The sequence below is a fragment of the Erithacus rubecula genome (genome assembly GCF_903797595.1).
Source record: "Erithacus rubecula genome assembly, chromosome: 2".
Taxonomy (NCBI): domain Eukaryota; kingdom Metazoa; phylum Chordata; class Aves; order Passeriformes; family Muscicapidae; genus Erithacus; species Erithacus rubecula.
The window spans coordinates 62616362-62634372 of record NC_136685.1 but is presented as its reverse complement, the minus strand read 5'-3'; the positions used below and the strand labels follow the sequence as shown (position 1 = coordinate 62634372).

General features: G+C 38.0%; 1 protein-coding gene across 5 annotated transcripts in view; it reads right to left on the bottom strand.

The window, feature by feature from the left end:
* UTRN (utrophin) overlaps positions 1 to 18011 on the bottom strand; it is a 334555-nt gene that overhangs the window by 203413 nt on the left and 113131 nt on the right. For 3 of the 5 annotated variants that reach the window (XM_079299176.1, XM_079299174.1, XM_079299175.1), the window contains 12 exons: positions 17748 to 17897; positions 16246 to 16407; positions 15784 to 15912; positions 15180 to 15353; positions 14475 to 14630; positions 12968 to 13138; positions 10908 to 11087; positions 9153 to 9281; positions 8866 to 9036; positions 8180 to 8329; positions 6939 to 7076; positions 5997 to 6149 (listed from right to left, as the gene is read on the bottom strand). In XM_079299176.1, coding sequence (XP_079155302.1) covers positions 5997 to 6149; positions 6939 to 7076; positions 8180 to 8329; positions 8866 to 9036; positions 9153 to 9281; positions 10908 to 11087; positions 12968 to 13138; positions 14475 to 14630; positions 15180 to 15353; positions 15784 to 15912; positions 16246 to 16407; positions 17748 to 17897 — 1863 coding nt within the window. The remainder of the gene's footprint in view (positions 1 to 5996; positions 6150 to 6938; positions 7077 to 8179; positions 8330 to 8865; positions 9037 to 9152; positions 9282 to 10907; positions 11088 to 12967; positions 13139 to 14474; positions 14631 to 15179; positions 15354 to 15783; positions 15913 to 16245; positions 16408 to 17747; positions 17898 to 18011) is intronic. The other 2 variants (XM_079299179.1, XM_079299177.1) reach the window with 1 other exon arrangement.

Genomic DNA, 18011 nt, shown 5'->3' with positions numbered 1-18011 from the left:
CTCTGTATTATTCTTGATTACAACTCCAAGCAATAGGGAGGGTGCCACGGTTTCTCTTAACTTGATCCTTATCTTTCCAGAAATAACACTTTTTGATTCACCCTGTATCTAGTGTTACAATCCACTCTGCTTCCTTCGTCACCAAGATACCAATTTACTGGAACACAATTTCACATCCATATTCTTTTCAATAAGTATCCCAAAGCACATTTTCTAACCATTTTTAAAAAATAAATTAGTGCTCCACCAGAACTCCAATATTTTACAGCAATAAAAGACAGTAACTCCTCCAGAGCTTGGCAATTGTTTTCTTCTCTGGCTGCAAGACTAGGCTATCCAGCCAAGTACCATGTTAGCAGATAAGAAAGTAAGAACAGTAATTTAATGCAGCATTTTCTTGGTTCATAAATGGTGGGCTGGATCTGAAACATTGGGAAGATTGGTACAGGAAGCTCTCCCTCTGCCATGCCTGGCAAAAAATTAGCAGAGGCAGGTGAAGCAGACTGACAGGAGTTTTTAGCAGAAAACATTTCTTGCCAAACAGGATTCTGTTCCCATGTCTGAAAACAGCATAGCTCTTTAAAATCATCACACAATAAGAAAGCCTACTTCCCAATATTGAAGAACTCAAGCAATTTTAAATCAACATCACACTTGGTGAATGAGTCAAGCAAGACAGAGGCACAGAACTGTGGGATTTACTAACAGCTAAGAACACCCTTAAGTGTGAAGTGAAGAATAAATGTATATTCATAGCAATTTCAGACAGTGAATTTTACTTTGCAATTTCTCTGGGCTGGGTGCACACATGAAAATCTCTAGCACAGCTGACAACTAATAAAATATTAAAGCCCCACTAACCAAGTGGCTTGCAAACACCTGTCTATCTTCCTCCTTCACATATTTCTGAGAATTTCAAATATGTCACTCAGATTAACTGGACCATAACATAACCAGCACATGTACTGCAAATGAAGCAAGGACTGCAGCAGAAAAGATATGTTCACATATTTACCATTCAGGGCTTCACATACACTAAATGTTCCTAAGGATTTTCTTTGGTTTGTGTTAGTTTGGGTTTTTTTGCTTTGTAAAGTAGACAGTCTCCTGTTCTGAAACTGGCAACACAGCCACACAGGTCTTTGTTTCCACAAGACCTTTGCCACTTAATATGATTTGCTCAGTCATTCATTGCACACCACATAAACAGGATGCAAGAGCATACCAGTGGAAGTCTACTAAAAACAAGAACTACAGAAAAGCATCACAAACTACTCAGTGCTGCTTTTGGTTCTGTACAGCAAGCAAGTACCACAGTTTAAAACAAGGCTTACTCCATATGCTTTAGCTACAAATCCAACATCTTAGTCCCCAATGCTCCCCAAATGCAGTTTCTTGAGGCTCTGCATATATTTTATCAGCATCCAACAATGAATTTGGAGCAAAAGCCCAAGGCTTAGAGAGTGGTACAATTTCCTGTGGAAGGAGAGGACCTCAGTTCCTAAGAAACCAGACAGTCTGTGCAACTCAAAGTATGTTTTCCCTAACAATATAAAACACATGTAAGAACAAACACCAGGATGCCTTCTACAGCACAGCATTATCAACATTTTCACAAGGTGTTTTCTCTAACTCCCAATCATTCCAAAAATCCCATTCTCACACAGGTGACAAGACTTCCAAGACTTCACCCACATGAATAGGTCACTGGGCTTTACTAATTCCCACACACTGCTTTGTCTCTCAATAGAAAATCTTGCACAAGATTTAGAACAGCATGTGTTGGCACACAGCAAACTTGCTCTGTACTTGTGCATTGACACGTTCTGAAACTTTCTGCTTTCCCAGTAACACTATCCTATACCAGATTGCCCTCTTCTGCTAAGCAGAGAATTCTACCTGATGCTGGTCCTCCAGAGTATGCCTCCTTGATAACCTCCTCCAGCTGCCTCCCATCACTGAGATAATGTTTCCTCCTCCCAAAACCCTCATTCTTAAAGGTGAACATATGTAAGTGCTATAAACACATTAGTGCTTTAGTACAGCAGAGTTTTAATTGTTCAGCTGTTCTCTACCTTGCATTGCACACTGGAAGCTTCTAAAATGCAGCACAGTATGCTAAAAACTAGAGGAGTTTTATGTAATTCTCTCAGAGTTACCTGACAAATACCCAAATATCACAGAAGCTGGTTTTGGTTGCTTTGCTCTTTTGGTTTTTTTAATTAAGGGGAAAAAAATCCAAAAACAAAAACTCAGGTAAAAGCAAGCTCTTTTCGCAGAATCAGAATGGTTTAGATTGGAAAGGGATCTTAAAGATCATCTTATTCCAACAGCCCTGCCATAGGCAGGGACAACTTCCACTACATCAGGTTGCCCAAAGCCTCATCAAACCTATATTAGAACATTTCCAGGTATACAGAATCCACAGCTTCTCTGGGCAACCTGTTGCAGTGCCTCACCACCCTCTCAGTGAAGAATTCCTTCCTAATGTCTCATCTTAACCTTTCTCTTACAGATTAAAGCCATTGGCCCCTTGTTATATTCCTCCATGCCTTTGTAAAAAGTCTCCTCCAGTTTTCCTGTAGGTACTGAGAAGAGACTATAAGAATCTCCCTAGAGTCGTCTTCTCCAGGTTAAATGACCCCTCTAAGTCTGTCATTATAGGAGCAGTGCTTCAGTCCTCCAAAATTTTTCTTAAGTATACACACAAAAAAAAGTAAATCTAAGGTTATTTAAGAGAAAATCTGACTGAATGACTTAATGGTCCTTTTCTACTTTAATTTCAGTGTTCATAGAGTGTGCTTAATAAATCTGCTATCTCTTTAAATACTAGCAAAAAACAAAGGATTGAGGGAATGAAGAGAATACTCAGTTATTACTGAACATTCAATGAATAAGTCCACTGAATAAGAACTACTAAAAATGCTTGTAATTTGGAGGTCAAATAAAAATTTATTTCCTCCTATACTCGGCATACAGTTTAACATGCAATTCAGAATTCAGTTTCATATGTTTTTCCCCTTCTCCTCTTATATAGTTAAATATATTTTGAAACAAAATCTACCAATTATTCAACTCAAGAAGATCATCTGAGTTGCTTCCAAGAGGATTTTGGAAAATACTGCCCTAGACATTGACATAAAATTAAACATTTACCTCCTTGGGTGTTTAACTATACAAGCCAGATTTTAAATCTTAAGATTTTTCAGAACCAGTTTTCTAAAAAAGGACTTCCCAAGTCTCGTGTCCATTTAATTAATGCAATCAGCAAACAATTGCTCATATTTAAGGAATCCAGAACTTTTCCTATAAAAAGTGTACTAGAAAAAACAAGTAAGTTTTCTTTACTACAGAAATATCACTTCAAGAGCCTTTAAGATGATGTTTACTTCTGCTATAGAAAAAAATGCACTGTGCCTGCAACTGCATGTTTACTTACCATCTGTAAAATTGCCATTTTCACTTCAAAACAACTTCCTAAAACCTGGAAAAATCTCTCACGAATTCACACAACTAATTACCTCTACAATTTAAGGTTTCATTTTTTCATTTCCCTCATTTTGAACAAAGGCAGAATAACCCAATTTAAATAAATATTAAAGCATTGTTAGAAAAAAAGAACCTCTAGGAGATGCAAACTTTCAGTGCAGGCTTTTCTTGCTAATGGATCTGTGGCAAAACAAGACTTACACAAAAGTACCTACTGTGCAGATGGGTTACCAATATTTCAGAGACATTTTAACTCCATAATCCCTAGAAGCATAGATGATGAGGAATATTTATGATCCAGCTACTTCCAGCAAATCAATATATAGATATGGCCTTCATAAATAAGTCCTCTCCTCCACACTCGCTTACAAAAACATAAATAATGTATTACATAAAAGCTCAATTGAAATCTACTCCCCAGCTCAGCAGCTGAAATCTTCCTTTCCCTCCCCATTTTGTTCACATCAAATAGCAGTTTCTCTGCTCACTACAGTTTCCTTACATCAAGGAAAGGAAGGAAGGTCAAGGTGAGGGCTCAAGCCACCTGCACACCAGCAGGTTAAGAATTCATTTAGCACTTCTCAGTCCTAAGCTGCAATGAGCAGCAAGCACTGCAATTTTTACATCTGGTGGCTCCAAGAAAATTCTGGAGCAAAAGTGATTATCTAAAATGATTATGATATTTGGGAAGATACTTTCTCCCTTTAGTTATAGTCTCACATCATTTTAGTGATCAAGATTGATTACTAGAGTCAATGAAAAGAATAAGTCATAAAAGTAAAATAAGGCCACTTAAGCAAAGTTGCCTTAGCACTCAAATATCAGAAATCCAGAGGCACAAGCATATGAAGCAAAAGCAGCAGTTTGAATTTCCAAGTTTCACACCAGTAACAAAAACTGCTGTGGTCCCTTTCTGACATGGAGCTGACCTGAGCAAATGTTTCTCCATCAACAGTCTACTGTAATTGCTACAGTAACCCACAGTGACATGACATCCTGCGTGCAGCAACCAGATACACTTATCCAGGAGTGGATCTAGCAACAACAGGGATTAGGTGCAGTAATCCCTTTAAGAAAAGGGCTTTAAAGGAAAAACAGTATCTTCCTTAGAGAGGATCAATCAAGCTGCAGTGAGACCAACAGTGCCAAGGAAGACCCATCTGAGCATGACTGGACTGCTCCCATTAGCAAAGAGCCATGCAGGTCCACCATTTTTCCATTTCTTCTGGTAATTGATTCATTCAAAGTGTATGATGGTCAAACAAAAAAATGAATAATGTTGTTTTATCTTAAGTACACCTGGATCCCCCATTCCCTTCAAAAACATTCTATGGCATCAGTCAGGTCCCATGGAGCTTATGTCACCAGAAGGGACTGCTGGAGACCCAACAGAGCAGTCAGATGTCAGACTGCCCTACAGACCCTGGGCCCTCTTTGCTGCCCAGCTATATATGGGAGCCTTATAATGTGAAACAGTCTTTCTAAAGAGCAGCAGATCTACAAGTTGTGACAAAGGACAGCAGACCATTATCACAGGCTGCTGAAGCCATGCTGCACCAGCCATGAACAAAGAGCACCACATTATGATTTGTGGTGCAAGTCTCACAGGGAGCCAGAGCACGTCACCCCTGCCTCCAAGTTTATTGGTTCTGGGTTAAAAAGTTACAGAGCAGTCAAAAAGATTGATAGAAGTTAATTATGAAGCTTTATATGCAGAAATTGAAAAGTCCTTGACAGATGACATAGCCCTCAAGCTTGTTCAAGAAATTACTCCTTCACGAGACTCTTCGCTAAAATATTAATGTAATTACCACAAAAAGACAAAGTGTTTTTAAGGATGGAGGGGAAAAAAAAAAAATAAAAAAAATAAAAAAAATAAAAAAAAAAAGAGAGATATCCACAAAGCCACAAAATAGCAATCAAAAAAAATAACCGTACCCTCAATGATTAAGACATACAACTTTCTGGGCATCAAGTTCCATCAGACCCTGACATCATATCAGTTGCAAAATTGTTTGTCAAGACCCACACACATATTATTAGAAATACTTCAACCTTTGTCTGTTTTATTAATATTGTGTACAGTAATATCCATTACATGATGGCAGTTATCCCTCTCTAAGCACTTGAGGCCGGAAAAGACAGCAGAGTAGTTACAATACCCTGACCACAGGATGCAGAAGCACAGGATTTAAGCCTCAGACAAGGCTTTTACCATACCTGCACCAAAGTGATTAGATCAGACCAGCAAGACAAACCATCCTGAATCAAGTCCACTGCCTAGATCACGGTCTGAGATTTGGGCCTGAAGAACGAGATCTTTTGGACCTATGGTGACTATGTAGAAATCCCAAATTAGCATATGCTGATAATTTCCTAAGAATGCTATAATTCTTTACACCTAGGTGTCCAAAGATCACTACACTAGTTTAAACGCTAGTGTATGAATCTCCAAAGTTCATACACACCATTTACTGTTTGCTCTAAGAAACAGAAGCCTCATTTACCTTTAGTTTTTGTTCATCCTCCACACCTTGCAGCCCTGACAGACGATCCTCAGCCTCATTCAGCCACTTCATTAGACTATCATGTTCCTTCTTATACTGGGAAAACACTGGAGAGAGTTCCATGGCCTGCCTCCTTTGAAATGGCCTGCACTCCTACAATCCAGTGTATTAGGAAAATACGGTATAAAAAGAGGGAAGTAGTGAACAGAATAGGTCTTACTTATTTGAAAAACAAAAATACTTGAGGGATTCATCTGAAGGAGCAAATTCCAAAATATGCAATAGTACTAATTTATTTTTGCAATAGCTATATTCTCTTTATCTGCATAGACATATAATGAAAGCCAGCCTGAGGGTCTTGCCCTGCACCTTTGAGCCAGACCTCATCTTGCCAACTCTGGCGTGGTTCAAACAGGTGAGCTAAAAGGAGCATCTCTGTTACAGAGAGAACCATTTTTAACACAGCTTGTGTATGCAAGCATCACAGAATGCTGCAGTCTGCAGCTACTGCTAATACCCTCTATAGGGAGGAAGGGGGATTTGGGAACAGGCTGATCACACAAAGGGCTTATCCTGAGAGGTCAGTATGTTTGTGTATGTATGTGTATACATGGTCACTCTTCACACAGCCTGGTGGAAGAGACAAACCACTGCAAAGACAGATGAAGCAAATGCCCAGTCCAATGCACCTATCTGGGAAAATACATAGGGTAGCCCTCTGTGAAACAGACTTCGAAAATCAAGGCCACTCCACCCAAACCTACAAATGAGAAAATTCATATTTTGGAATTACAAAGATTCAGAGACTCAGATTGGTATCCACATACATTTAACTCTCCCCCAGAGAATAACATATGCTAAAGGAGTCAAATTATAAAATATGACTGTGAGATACCAAAGGGAAAATTGATAAATGAGCTGTAGTAACTATCATAAATGTACCTGCACACTGTTGTACTTTTTCTGCAGAAGCAACAACTGTAGGCGGAACTTCTCTCTCCTATGGTCCTCCATAGGCTGCTGGAGCAACTGCCCTCCTCGCTGTAAAACTTCTTCAATCTGAGCTCTTTCTTGATCCAGCTAAAATTAAACAAATCTCTATTATCTACAGAAATTAATTTTAAACACAGCTGCTCAGATATTTACAGCAATTGTATCAAACTTTTGTTTCATTATCCAAATGGCAGCCAAACAAATTCAAGCAGACATTCTCCTCTACAGCTACGAAATTATAAAATCCAACTTTCTCATTCCATAAACTTTATAAAGAGATGTGCTGAAAGAAACTTAATGAGCCAGCACTATGCAGTCACATCAATAGGGTATTATGACTTTAGCTCCATTTCTATTCTAGACATACCTTGATAAGCAAGCTCAGCACACAACAGCACAAAAACAAAAATTCAATAAATATAAAAAACAGTTTAAAAGGAAGGCTATGTTCTCTAACAATAGGCCCTTCTATAGAAATCTTTTAAAATTTGCATTCTGTAATACACATGGCATTTTCCATTGACTTACATCCAGCTTTCCAGCTCAGTTTATAGTATCTGAGTTGCTTAAAAGGAAGGCAAATAGAGTGGCCTGACAGGAATTTACCTGATTTTGTAGCCAACAAGGCTATAGCGGACAAGGTGCTAACAAAACTATGGCAGTTTTATATGGGTGAATAGCAGAGAGTCTAGATTAGAGTCAAGAAGACAAGTTTTGTTCAAAGCTTTTATTTGGACTTCCAACATAGAGCCACATTACAAAACTCTTACTTGCACTTTACCTCATAAGAATCCTCCCACCTGGCCTAAGCACTGTGATTCATTTTATTGTACCAGTTTAAATCTGGACCTCATTCAAACATCATTCAAATACAGGAAGGATTCCTTACAAAGGGCTACTTTGAGTAGGAGATAGATGGAACCAAAGTCAGAGTTCACTACCTGTACTCTATAAAATTGTGATGAAAATACCAACTCAAGTATGATTAGTTACTCTCAGCACAACAGCCAAGAGACAACAGCTATGGGAAAAGAATTGGAAAATTGAGCAGGGTATCTAACAACCTCATACTTCCTTTTCTACCCTTAACATTTTCTCAGAATTCCCCCTCAAAGTCTGGAGAAACGCAACGTGGGGACAAAACTGAAAGCAATTTATTCAATTATTTACTTGTTCCATTGCTCACAAACCTTGTCATCTTCCCCACTTAACTCCAGATGCTTTTCCACAACTTTTAACATATTCTGTATGTCCCTTTCAAATTGGTCCAGGTCTAGCAAAGCCACTCTAGTTTCACGGGGCTCTGACATGACAGGAAGTCGTTCTTGTCCAACAAGCATCTGCAAAGCAAAATAAAACCTTGGTCAGGCTGAAAATTTAGTCTCAGCTGTTGCATAAAATCCCCCATAAACAGATGTATGAGTTTGCAGGACTATGAGATAACAGTATAAACCAAAATTGTAAGAGTTGCTTGATATGAGAGCTTGAACACAGTTGGTAGTTATGACCAAGTTTCTACCTTCAATCTGAGTATTTTGTTCTCAAAAAAAAAAAAAAAAAAAAGAAAAATCTTCAGTCACCTTAGCTTCTGGTATTGTTTTGTAGCTCACAAATACATACTGCTATATTTAAATTTTCTGAACAGCTGTTTGCAAATTTTCCCATGAAACACAAGTCATCACCTGCTATTCAGGTAAAAAATGCAGCTGGTCTAAAAATCAGTCTATTTTTCTTATGTAAATACCTACACTTAAAAGAGAGCTCAAAAAGCAGCAAAGTGCTGTTCTATTAAACATGATCTATTATCCACTACAGCCAGCTGCCATCTTCTTGGCACAGACCTCCCAAGCATGTTCTGGGGCTCGCTCATCCTCACCTTGGCACTTTTGATGTGCTGAGAGACCTTCTCAAAGTTCCGGTTGAGTTCTGCCAGTTTGGGCTCCACAAGCTCCCGGCACGACACGCCCCGCCCGTTCATTAAGATGACAGCCTGGTCACGCACATTGTCCACTCGGAGACTGACATCATCCAATTCAGATGTTAAACGCTGAAAAGTGATAGAAAATTAAAGTGGTTATCTCTTAGGAAAGGAGAGAGACACCTAAAAACAAACAGGAAGCAAATTTGACATCATTCAGAATCCATGAACACAACATTTCCCACCTTCACAGTTTCCTCCTTTTGGCTAGCTGGCTTTTTCTCAATTTCATCCAGTAAAGCTTCAGCCTGATACAACCAAGTACTTATGTGGGCAACATTTTCATCAAATATTTCCAGCTGGCCCTGATGATTCTGGAAAAAGATGAAAAAAATGTATGAATAAAAGAAACTTCTAAAAATCTTAAAAACAAACAAAAAAAAAATAAAAAAACCAAAAACTCCAACAAACTCAAAAAAACATCAAATAATTCAACAATGCCAAAATCTTATGATAGAAAGGAGACCAGTAACATATTGTTATGGACACACTTCAGAATGAAACACTGAAAATTAGATTGCACCTTTCATCTTCAATAGTATTTTTAAAAATTCAATTTCCATTCTAGACCCTTTGGTAATATAATTTCTAATTCACAGAAAGGGAAAAAAAGTAGCTGAGGTAGTTTGTACAACTAAAGATAGATAATGTATTACAGCCAGATCATTATAACTCAGTCAACCAGAAACTCCACAATTTTTTCTATCAGCACAAGCAGGTACAACAGTATGCAGTGTGTGTTGGTTTAGGAGTTTTTTAATTGGAAAGGGATCATGCCACACTTACAAATTATAGCAATCAAGTTTTTATATCTTACTGATTACATTAAAATATTTCTTCCTCTTCAGAAGAGTTGCAAAATTGTAGACATGTTAATTAGGTCTGCTTCCACATGCAGTCTGAAATTGCAACATTAGGTGCAACAGACAGATGTCACATTATTTTGTGTATCAGATTCAGAGAAATAAAAATCTGTTTAAGCCTTTCACTAAAACAAAAAGATAGGCAAGTTCTGCTCTTTTAGAATACCTAAACAAAGGGAAGAGAGAAAAGAAAGAAGGCCTAGAATCATGCTTTGTAAGGTCTAATTGTTCTTTTGCTACAGGGAGCTGTAAGTCTCTTGATATTGATATAGAGCACTGATAATACTTGTCACCAGATATGAACATAATCTGGAAGTACTTAATTATGGATCATCCAACAGCATTTACACAAAGATAAACTACACAACTACTCCCAACATGGAATTAGATTGCAAAACCAACACTATCACCTGCAACAGGCACTGGACAGGAGGCAGAGGGCTCACCACCTATACACAAAAGTTCCTACAACTTGCAACTTCAGAAGTCCTTGATATGGGTTGGTTGTCATCACTAGCTAAACAACACCAAGATACCTTATTTATATAAAACCATCAGTCTGATACTATCATCATTGGTAGACTGTTTCATGTCCATTTTGCTTAATTAGCAGCTTTAAGTGCATTATATGCTTGGGCTTTCATTTAACCAGCCAAAGAGATGCTGTTGCCATACTCAAACACTTGCAATTATGGTCTGTCCAAAAGAGCAATAGGCTGACAGAGTCACAAGTGCTTTGCTGAACACCACTATGAAGTTCTCCACTGTCCATTGAATAGCCATCATCCAGGTATCAAGGAAATCTATTAACACAAACCCACTGTTGGAGCTGGCACAAAGGCTGAATATTCAGGCTGAACAAAGAGCAGCACACGCTGCAGCCCAGTTTTCCGTCTTCCTTACTATATATCACCTCATGGCTTACCTCTCCATCTACAGCATAAACCATTCTATATTCTTTTAAGTCCATGAGGCATCATGAAAGCTTCACTTTACAGTGAAGTGAGACAAGTGAAAATTCCAACTGCAAAGTGGAAGGAGAGCCTACCCTGAACATTTCTCACACATGGAACTTACCAACAAGGTGTCACACCAGTCCTCGGTCCAGGTTCGAACTCTGCTCCAGCCAGCATTGAGGACACACAGCTTCTCCTCCAGGACAGCCTCACTCCCTTCCACCAGAGACTGGAGTGCAGTGCAACTTTCTGTGATGCTCTTCAGATCAGCCTTCCTCCTCTCCAGCTCTCTCAGCACATTCTGAAACAAGTTCAGCCATTAACACTGCACTGCTCCCAAACACAATAGAGGCAGATTTTTACCTCCACAGGAAACAAATATATTGTAGATGATCTTCACTTGAGGAAATAATTAAACCAAGTGTAATTGCCTTCTGTTTGCAGTCACATTCTGCAGATAGTGATCTCATTTTTTAAGAGAGCAAGGGCACAATGCATGTAAATGTTCTGAATAACTTTGTGACTCTCTTGCATTGTTATCTTAGATCACCTTCACCATTTCCTTTCATTATGTAAGTAAAGCAAATGCATCACACTACACTGCATGTCCATTTTTAAAAGATTTTTTTCTGCCTTGTAAAGCACAAAATTTCAAGAGACACTCTGGATTCCTCCACATATTTTCCTATTAAAGTACTAATACAGTTGGTAGCAATGAGAAATGTAGTAGGCCAATGCTAAATATTTTTTTGAGAAGCATCACAACTCATTACTGAAGATGTTCCATTCAGTGACTACATATTATAGAATCCCTAATGTTGTATTATCTACATAAAAGATACATAAACTTATGTATCTTTACCTCCACCCTTTTTTCCAAGTCATCTGTTTTAAACAGTTTTTTTAAATCTAAAAAAAAACCACATCTTTTTTGAAAGTATGCATACTGACATGCAAATTAAGCAATATGTCATCTCTTGAATATCAGCACACTGTTTCCATGTGGAAAACAGATCTCCTGCCATACAAGATCACCAATTATTAGTGATCATATCTGCCTACTTAGAAAGCTCTATGATGTCAGTGTACAGTGTGGTGAAGAATGCACTTAATCACAGTCAGTGTCTGGAGCTCGTTGAACATAATATCTATTAAGTAACTTATTATTTTAGCATAACTTATTATCCTAGAAACATAAACAAACACTCAAGTTCATACATTTTAAAATTGCCTCTAGAAAACTTTAAATAGAAAGGACAACTTTGTATGAAACAAAGGACTTGTCCTCCTGGTGGGCAGCATAAGAGCCGCTATTTGAACAGTGTACAATATATGGTAAGTATACTTCCAATTGGGATTCTAAAGATTGTTTGGAGAGGAATCTGGGGGATACTGCCACAGCAAAATCCTAGCACTAATAATTGCTAATCCTGATTGAAATGCTTGACAACAGATTATATTAGATGAGCTTGCAATTTGGTGAGCTTTCAAGTTTTAGGATTGCAGACAGAACCATTGCCCAAGTAAAAGGTGACAGGAAGCAGAAACTGAAAAGATCAGTATTGCTGAACTGTATCAACTGACACTTGTTGCTAACTCCTAGTAATATCCAAATTTCTACAGGGCAAGAAAATATAATTACTCTGAAGAAGGTAACTAACACATTTGCCTGTTTCAATTAAAAGCTTCAACTTGTAGTGAAAGAAAATAAGGAATTATAGAAGCCTCTTATTTTGCAAAGTCACAATTTGGAAGACAAAATTGTTTCAATAAAATGTTACAAATCCAATTTTTCATTGAATACACTTTTCATTCAATGCACTTTCAGTTTGCTCTACTAGTAAAATATCTGATCCAGTCCACAAATTTACTTGCTGATAATTTTATGAATACTATATTTGCTATGTGTAAGAGATACAGTAAGTCTTAAATACCTATTAGTACCAAATATGTAGTAATATCTTAAATACTTCACTGGCCATTTAAGGTTGACACAAGAGGCCTGAGATGGAAAAGATCAGACTCAGTAAGGTACTGAACATGAACTACTGATTCTGCTAAAATTTCATGACATGGGAGATTTAGGAACAAGTTACAGGGATTTAAATTCACAGCCCCTCCTACGTAGTATGGCAAAAACGTCAGAAATTTTTTCTAGAAATTTTTATTAAGCATGCTTACTTTAGCCCAGGCAATTTCTGAATCTAGATCAGAAAGCAAGCTCTCTGAAGTGGACTTCTGCACAAGGTCAGCTTCAGTGGTCGCCAGCCACTCTGACAGAGAGGCAGACTCCTTCCTCATTCTGCGGGCCAGCTGGGTTGCTTTCTCAAGGTCTTGTTTTCCTTCTGTCACCTACCAAAAAAATGAAGAGGAAAGAGAGAAAACAAAAAATAGCTTTTAAAATATAGCAAACACAAAATGCTAGCCAGCTAAAATATCCTCCTCAATGTATAAAATCCTTGCATCTTAAAACTGTCCTGCTTTAAGGAAGGACCCTAAAAGAGAAATTAATAAACATCTGTATCTTACTATACAACACCGAATATATGCAAATAATTTTCAACTGTGATACACCTAAAGGAAATAAAGAAACTTGCATACCAATTTATTTATAGCTAGCAATCACCAAGCTGATGCTTATCACTTATTTTGATCCTTAAGCTGAAACTCAAAGGACCACAGAATCCAGTCAGTCACTCACACAGGTAAAATTCAATTCCTCTTAGCAATTTGTAAGGCCTGCCAGCAGAAAGCTGTAAAGAAAAGTTTCACTGAAAATCTAGTCTGCTCCTAAAGACAAGTAAAATTAATATGAAATTTGATGTTTGCCACAGTAAAATCATTTTTATTTCACACCAGTTGCACAATTAGTTGGTCAAATTTTAACACTCCAAGAACTCCAAGCACTATAGTCAGAATCAATTGACATTTCAAAAAATTGTGCTCTGTTCTCTGTTCAGAAAGAAAAATCATAGCATTATACTGCAAGTAACTCTTTCTCACCTCTCCTAATCTCTTGTCTACATGCCTTCTAGAATCCACAGCTTCCTGGATGTTCTCAACTTTACAACTACAAAATATTTCCTAGGACCCATTCTGACATATTTCAAGACTGATCTGATGCTTTACTCCCAGTTTAATTCATGGAGCACTGAACAGACATAAATCCATTTGGGATGCCATCTTAATTTAGGTAGAAAGTCCTACCTTCCTGGTAAGGGTTTAACTATTTTTAAACACTTCTCTTGGATAAGTAAATATTCAACTACTAAGAAAATTATGCAATATTGAATGAAGTAAATGGGAAATACAGGTTTACCTGCCTTTTTTATTTAACACTGAGAGCAACCATTTAGATGGACTACAATTCAAAACCATCATGACAACAAAAAAACTTTAGATTAACTCACATTTCTCACATGGCAATCTGACCTAAATTATCTTGAAGGACTTTAATGAATGGTAGGTCAGCTTTGCCAGGGCAATCAAAACTCTGTGAACATTCCTTTCTTCAATGCTACCTCTCCTCCAGGGAGGTATGTGTAACCTTTAACCTCTCCACTGATTGCTCCTGGATGCAGCAACTAGCCTACATACTATCAGCTTTAGAATCAAACTCAAAACATCATCTAACAACAAAGAAGAGAAATTACATGCTGACAAATATCCATACATTTATTTTTCTTACCTGTGCCCCCAAGTCATTGTAAAGAAATTTCAGTGCTGTCAGCTGTTCATCCATCCCTTTGGGATTATCTGTCTGTTGTTTCTGTACAATTTGCCTTCCTGTCTTGATGACAGTTTCGACTTCCAATTTCACCTCACTGAGGGTCTTATAGAGTTTCTAAAAGCACAAATGTATATATTGAGGATCAATTTGTAGCGCAAGTTTTCTGATTCTGCTTGGTTTGAGGACCTTAACTTCAAATTGCACTTCAACTCTGATTTATGAATTAATAGCAATATCTGACAAGAAGATTCCAAACTCCTGATGTTCTATATTTTATTTTAGTTTTTCTTTTCAAACATGTATAAGATTGATAATTTAACAGCGTTTACTCCAAGGTTAACATTGTGATCTGTACTTCATCTTATGCACAGTGTTTGCTTTGTTCAAATACTAATGACTGTGATGCTTCTCCAGAACATAAGGATGAACCAGGGAAGGGAGTTTATAAAATCTCAGCTGTTCCACTGTATCTATGATCAACAGCCCACTACTTTTATGTCCTAAAAGAATGTGAGGTTTTTAGCTATGCTCTGTTAGCACTTTCCATGTTCCATGATGACTTCAAGCAAAATTTCCTCAGGAGAGAGTTTTAGCAACACGAACTACACAAAAAAAAAAAAAAAAAACACCCCCAAGCATGAGTCATGAACATTGCATACATACCATGCACTTCTCCAAGTGAGCTTGAATTACATCTGGGTCAGTATCCTTCACATCCAAGACATGAAGTTCTGCTTTTACACCATCCAACACCCGCTTGCAATCTAACATGCGCTGCTCAAAATTGGCCGGTTTCTGGAAAAGCTGATACTTTGTACATACCTCACGGAGCTTTCTCTGTTTCAATGAATATTATGTTGAAAGATTGTTTTAAATTAGTACCTTTACTTCAAAAAAATAACCTTTAAAACATCTCACACCACAGATTGTAACCCAGCATGCTACCACAAATCATGAAATTTTGGCTTTGCAAAAAAAATGTTGCCATCACCTATTCCTAATCTCTGCCTGAGGTGCAAGAGAGATAATTTTGTATCATATGCTTTGAAAATACCCATCCTACTCATATACAGAGACTTGCTGACTTTCAGCATTTATCCCATGACATTTGTGAAATTTAAGCTTCCTTGTTCAATTCATCTAGGGCTGTTTATTTCCTTATGAAAGCATATAAGAGCACATGCTATTTTCTTCTGAGGTTCAGCTGGCTGCACCAAACAATTTACAGGCTGACACAGCAGTGTGTAAGGGTGACTCATGTCTTTACCTGCAAAGCATCCAGCTGAGTTCCACCGCGGGGAGACCTGCATTCAGGAGAGGCAGGAGGGAAAGAGCGAGCACTTTTCTTCAGCTCCTCTAAGGTGGATTCATGAGCTGCAATCTCAGCTTGAATTTTCTGCCATATCACAGAAGCAGGAAAAAAATACATTACAAAATTGCTTGCAGAGAGAGGAAGGGAAGCTTTCTTACCACCCACCAGAAGTAAATCAACTCTGCAAAACTTAAACAGCACCAGGTTTATTTTAAATATTTTGGCTTTGGTGGCAGTTTGCTAAATTGAAAGCTGCTGTTATTGAATACAAGCTTCTTAAAAAAAGAAAACATTCCAGATGACAAAAAATAACACCTAGCGCATCAGCACAGGACTAAAATTTATTACTAAGTCTAGACTGAGTACTATCATCAAATATTTCCAAAAGTTTCGTAGTGAAGAGCTAAACAGAAATACCTGTGCCTCCTGGGGCATCTGAAAGGCATCTATCCTATCAGTCAGGTAAGATGTCAGCTGTCTATCCAGATCTCCTAAACTTTCCTGCAAGACCTGCAGCATGTGGTCGGTTTCTCTCATGGTCTGAAGCTGCTGTTCCAAGGTGATCTGTCGGCTCACCGCCTGAGCAGGACAGAGAGGTGAGACAAGATGAAGCAGTAATTCAATACAAATTATAGTAGACTTCTTCAAAACAAGGTAGGAGAGACCAAAAAAATCCCTGCACCTAGAGGACTGGCTAAAAAAAATCCTAGAAACAGCAATTTTTGAAGCTTCCTGTGGCTTCTGAACCAGTAACTGAAAATCAGTGGAACAGAAGGAAAGTTCTGCTGCTAGATACATATGAGAGCAAAAGCACACCTCTCCTACTACCTTGGGCAGAAAGTATTACATTAAATACACACCAATTTCAAAAAGTAGCTATTCAATGGGAAACAGGGACGTCGCAATAGACCACAGATCAATGTTGTTTGATATGTTAATATTCATATTTCCTTTCAAAACAAACTAATTTGTTTATACTGCCAAAATGGAAGTTCACCATTTTTTCCCTTTATGGCCTCTTCCTTTAACAGCATCTGAAGTGTCACTACCTGCACTGGAACACAAATTCCCCATTATCACAGACCAGTACATGTGCACACACAGATGTGGAAAGTAAAAAGCCCAGGGTGTCAGTGCTACAGCTACTAAGGCAAACAAGTTTTTATATGGCAACACTGTTGTAACAGGAAAACAGTAGTCAGTGATAACTTAAATACTAGCACACAACCCCCCAGCTGAGGGCACTGCATTCATCTTGCTCCTTGTAAAGAGGATGAACTGAAATTCCCTCTATAATTACATTTTTTCATAAGTGACTGAAAACAACTCCCATCCTACAATTTGGCAGTGGCCTGTATTAGCAGGATACAGAACACAAATTAGAAACCCGTGCTACCTGAAATACAGCTAGTCTTCCTCTACTTATTAAATCTGTAAAACTCTACACCAAAGTGGGAGAAAAGGGCAACCTAATGAGTAATGAGAATGCTTTCCTTCTGTTCTTTGTTACAGCATGACTTCTTTCAAGCTATTTCTAAGAGTAAAAATGTCACTCATAATCCTGATTTTTACAGTTAGTGAGAAAATGACCACTATTTACGGCAGTAGCAAGGCAAACTTAAGTTGCTAATATTGAGTTGTTCCTTGATTTTGGAACTGCCTTTTTGTCAAAATTATCTGAAAAATACCAGGGCATCCTTGCAGTGCAAGCTTGCAAAACAAAACTTGACTCGTGTCATGAAAAACAAAAGCATCTTGCTCTTCAGACATTTTTACAAATTGAGAACAGCTGACAACACTGACGCTATTTATTCTTTTCCTGTATTGCAATCTGTCATCTTTGAGTCCAGCTAACAAGAATCATTTCAAACTTGACCTGAAAAATCTAATCTACTTCAAGCCTCACCCCAAGTTCTTACCAAGTGACTCAACTCCTCATAGCGGGCATTGAAAGCTTCCAGCTTTTCACTGATGATGTCATCAAGAATCCCTCCATCAATCAATGTCTGCCCAAGCTCCCGAATCTGGGTCCGATTATCAGCTGGGTGACGCAAGACTGACTCCAGGGACTAATCAGAAAAAGTTTTGAAGGTCAAGACACTGAATATTACTGTATTTTCAGAGCTGGAAACTTGATTGTATACACAAGTTTAACACTTCAAGTGTCTTGAGAGGGCTCTAAA